This window comes from Carassius gibelio, chromosome B14, assembly GCF_023724105.1.
Source record: "Carassius gibelio isolate Cgi1373 ecotype wild population from Czech Republic chromosome B14, carGib1.2-hapl.c, whole genome shotgun sequence".
NCBI lineage: Eukaryota > Metazoa > Chordata > Actinopteri > Cypriniformes > Cyprinidae > Carassius > Carassius gibelio.
In genome coordinates this window covers 21,261,406-21,264,310 of record NC_068409.1, presented here as the reverse complement: position 1 = coordinate 21,264,310, position 2,905 = coordinate 21,261,406, and the positions used below count along the sequence as shown (strand labels likewise).

Genomic DNA, 2,905 nt, shown 5'->3' with positions numbered 1-2,905 from the left:
TAAAAAAGTTTTGCTTTGCTTAATTCCTGAGGATCCACTTGATCATTCCAACAATTTACAAGTGTAAGCGTGGGACAATGATGGTTTGCCGCCTAATCGTTCACACTTCTATCAAAACACAACCTTACAGCACACTTAACAGATTTGGTCGAAAAGCCTGGGCATCACACCTCTTCACATCCCCCTTTTCACCATAAAGCAGGATGCGCGTGTACTTTACACTCACGGACACGAGCTAATCTCACTTGGCGCGCGACTCCAAAACAACATCGCATTTTGTCTATTTTTAAAAAAATATTCGTATAGAAATAGTTTCCATGGCCTAAAAATTAAACAGAATTGATATGCCTACATTTTTTTTATCATTGTGAAATAGGATATTTGTCTCCACTCATAATTTACCACAATATATATGATATTTATGTAGCTAGTCTAATTCAGAGCTTCAGCGTTCTTTATCTGTAATTTAATTTGATTAGCTTTCCCCAATGTATAGCACTTTTGCATCACTTTGGTTTTGCGACTCAACTTACTTTTCAATTTCAGGCTGACAAAATTGTTATGCTACCTTTAATCACCAAAATGTCAGGACATATGCCATTTGTGCCTAAATGTGTTTTAGCAGTTCACCCCAATCATTGTCCTTTGCTGTTTATTTAAAACCTTTTGCTGATATTTGCATAAGCCTATTGCAGCATACAATCAAATGGCAAACTTTTCTACCCAGATCCAATCGCGCCATCAAATGTTTCTAAATATGCTTAAAAAAAGTTTCAAACTATTTCCCTTTTCGATGGCTGTTTTAAATATTATATATTTAAATATGATATATATTTGTTTCTGTTTTGCTTGCTCAGATGTCATAAGTAACACATCTGTTTATTGATTGTTTGGTTAATGAACTCTGGGTGGAAAGTTCACAGTGCCGACGTCACTGTCACCTCTCCACCAATCAGATGCCACCCCAGAGGCTTAAAATTCCCTTTTGGCTCGATTCCAGCAGTTTCCCACATCTACGAATTTAAGCGTGAAGAGCGAACTGATCAACTCTCAACATGACGAAGACAGAAAGCGTCAAAAGAGTAAGTTCTTTAAAAGCAACCTCTTCTCTACCAAAAATTATTTCTCAAATTCTTTATATTTAGCCTTAATTCTATTTTATTATGTTACGATAGTATTGGAAACTTACTATCATATTTAATTTGTAACTTTTGTTTAAAGAAGTTAAAGCCCGTGATAGAGAAGAAGAGAAGAGACCGAATCAACCATAACCTAGATGCGTTAAGAGATCTGCTTTTCAAGAACACTGCAGACACGGTGAGTTTCTACCTACCCTCGATTTGTGATGCATTACTTCGCATTATTTCTGCACTACTTCCTTAACAAACCCTTAAAACTTCTTTCTCCTTCCACAGCGTTTACAAAATCGCAAACTGGAAAAAGCTGAGATTTTAGACCTTGCAGTTCAGTACATCAAAAAGACCACAAGAAAAACGGAGACAAATGGTTTGTTTTTACTGCTTTTACTTTTTAATTCATCTATCTGAATTTACAATTATTTACTATTAAAAGCTATTATTTATTAATAATAATTTGCATAATTTATGTAACGTTTTTCTGTCTTTCTGCAGTGACTTGCACTCAGAAGCAGTCTGCTTCTACGGGCCCCATCTGTGACTTCTATGAACCAGATTTCAACGGGAGGTTTAAATCATCCGAGCAGAAGGAGGTTCTTCTGAAACTGGGGGTCAACCATAATAACCTAACGGGTGCTACCAAAGCAGGAAATGAACCAGTGGTGCAGACGGGCTTCCCTCTATCACCATCAGGCCAGAACTACCAGCAGGATCTTCTCTTACACCCTGAATCATCTTTGGATGGCTCCAAACTTTTGCATCAGTTGACTTCTCCCCCCAGTTCATTATTATCATCATCATCATCATCATCATCACCACAATGTAGCTCCCCGCCATCATCTCCCACTTTTACCAGTTTATTCTCCCCTCCCAGTAACTCCCCTCCATATCTATTCATTCCTTGTCCTTTACCTGCTCCTTCTGATTCACAGTCACCTCTTTTAACACCACTTTCACTCCATAGGCCTGTTACTGTGCTTCAGTCTGTTCTGCCAAACATGTCTAGAGATTTTACCCCACCGCAATCTCCTGTACTGGCTCTTAGACAAGAACATTTTTCTCTTCCAACCCAGTCCATATGGAGATCATGGAGCTGAACTCTTACATTGGTGTGTTTTTCTATTTTACTTAGGGACTGCTCCAATGGAGAAATGACCTCCCAGAAAGTCCTAACGTGACATATGGTGTGGCATGAGCATAGGGTTATCACTTGTGTTTCCTCCAGTTACTATTACATTTGTCATGTTTTCAATGACATATACTTTTCACTTGACTATTTATTGTTTTTGACCGATGTTTGTCTTCACCTGTAGCAATGAAATAAAGTCTTTTTTTAAATCAATTATTGTTATTTTTGATCAGTCCCTAAACCTTTGGCTAGACAGTTTTTAGAGATGCATAAATTGCATAAAATATATATTTATAAAATACTTTTAATAACTAAAGAACATTCACACCAGTCATAAAACACTATAAGAGTTTTTAAGCCAAATGGTTCAGAAGAAGCTCGGGAAGCCATACCATTTGAATATTAAATGAATATGCATTGTGAGTACTAAAATAAATTCATATGATTATATTCCTTCATCTTAGAAAATAATATTAATAATAATAAATTAATGAATGTCACATAGCCTACATTAATCAAAAACAAAAATGTTTAGGCCTATACATTTTGTGCTAGATTGTTCTAGATTATAAGATTGTAACATTTAACTTTGACATTAATTAATAGCCTACACAAAATCTTATGAATGTTTTAAAAAATG

At 35.9% G+C, this 2,905-nt stretch overlaps 1 protein-coding gene across 1 annotated transcript; it reads left to right on the top strand.

Annotated features, from left to right (window-relative positions):
• The first annotated feature begins 949 nt into the window (after positions 1-949).
• On the top strand, positions 950-2,478 carry her11 (hairy-related 11). Its single transcript, XM_052575279.1, has 4 exons — positions 950-1,082; positions 1,222-1,317; positions 1,416-1,506; positions 1,632-2,478. The coding sequence occupies exons 1-4, from the start codon at positions 1,056-1,058 to the stop codon at positions 2,231-2,233; spliced, it is 816 nt and encodes a 271-aa protein (XP_052431239.1). The 5' UTR covers positions 950-1,055; the 3' UTR covers positions 2,234-2,478.
• The last annotated feature ends 427 nt before the right edge of the window (positions 2,479-2,905 follow it).

Excerpts from the sequence above, each read along its gene's own strand:
- her11 (XM_052575279.1), top strand. The coding sequence starts at position 1,056 with ATGACGAAGACAGAAAGCGTCAAAAGA. Across the intron at positions 1,318-1,415 it reads TCAAGAACACTGCAGACACG|CGTTTACAAAATCGCAAACT; the intron begins GTGAGTTTCTAC and ends CTCCTTCCACAG. Across the intron at positions 1,507-1,631 it reads AAGAAAAACGGAGACAAATG|TGACTTGCACTCAGAAGCAG; the intron begins GTTTGTTTTTAC and ends GTCTTTCTGCAG.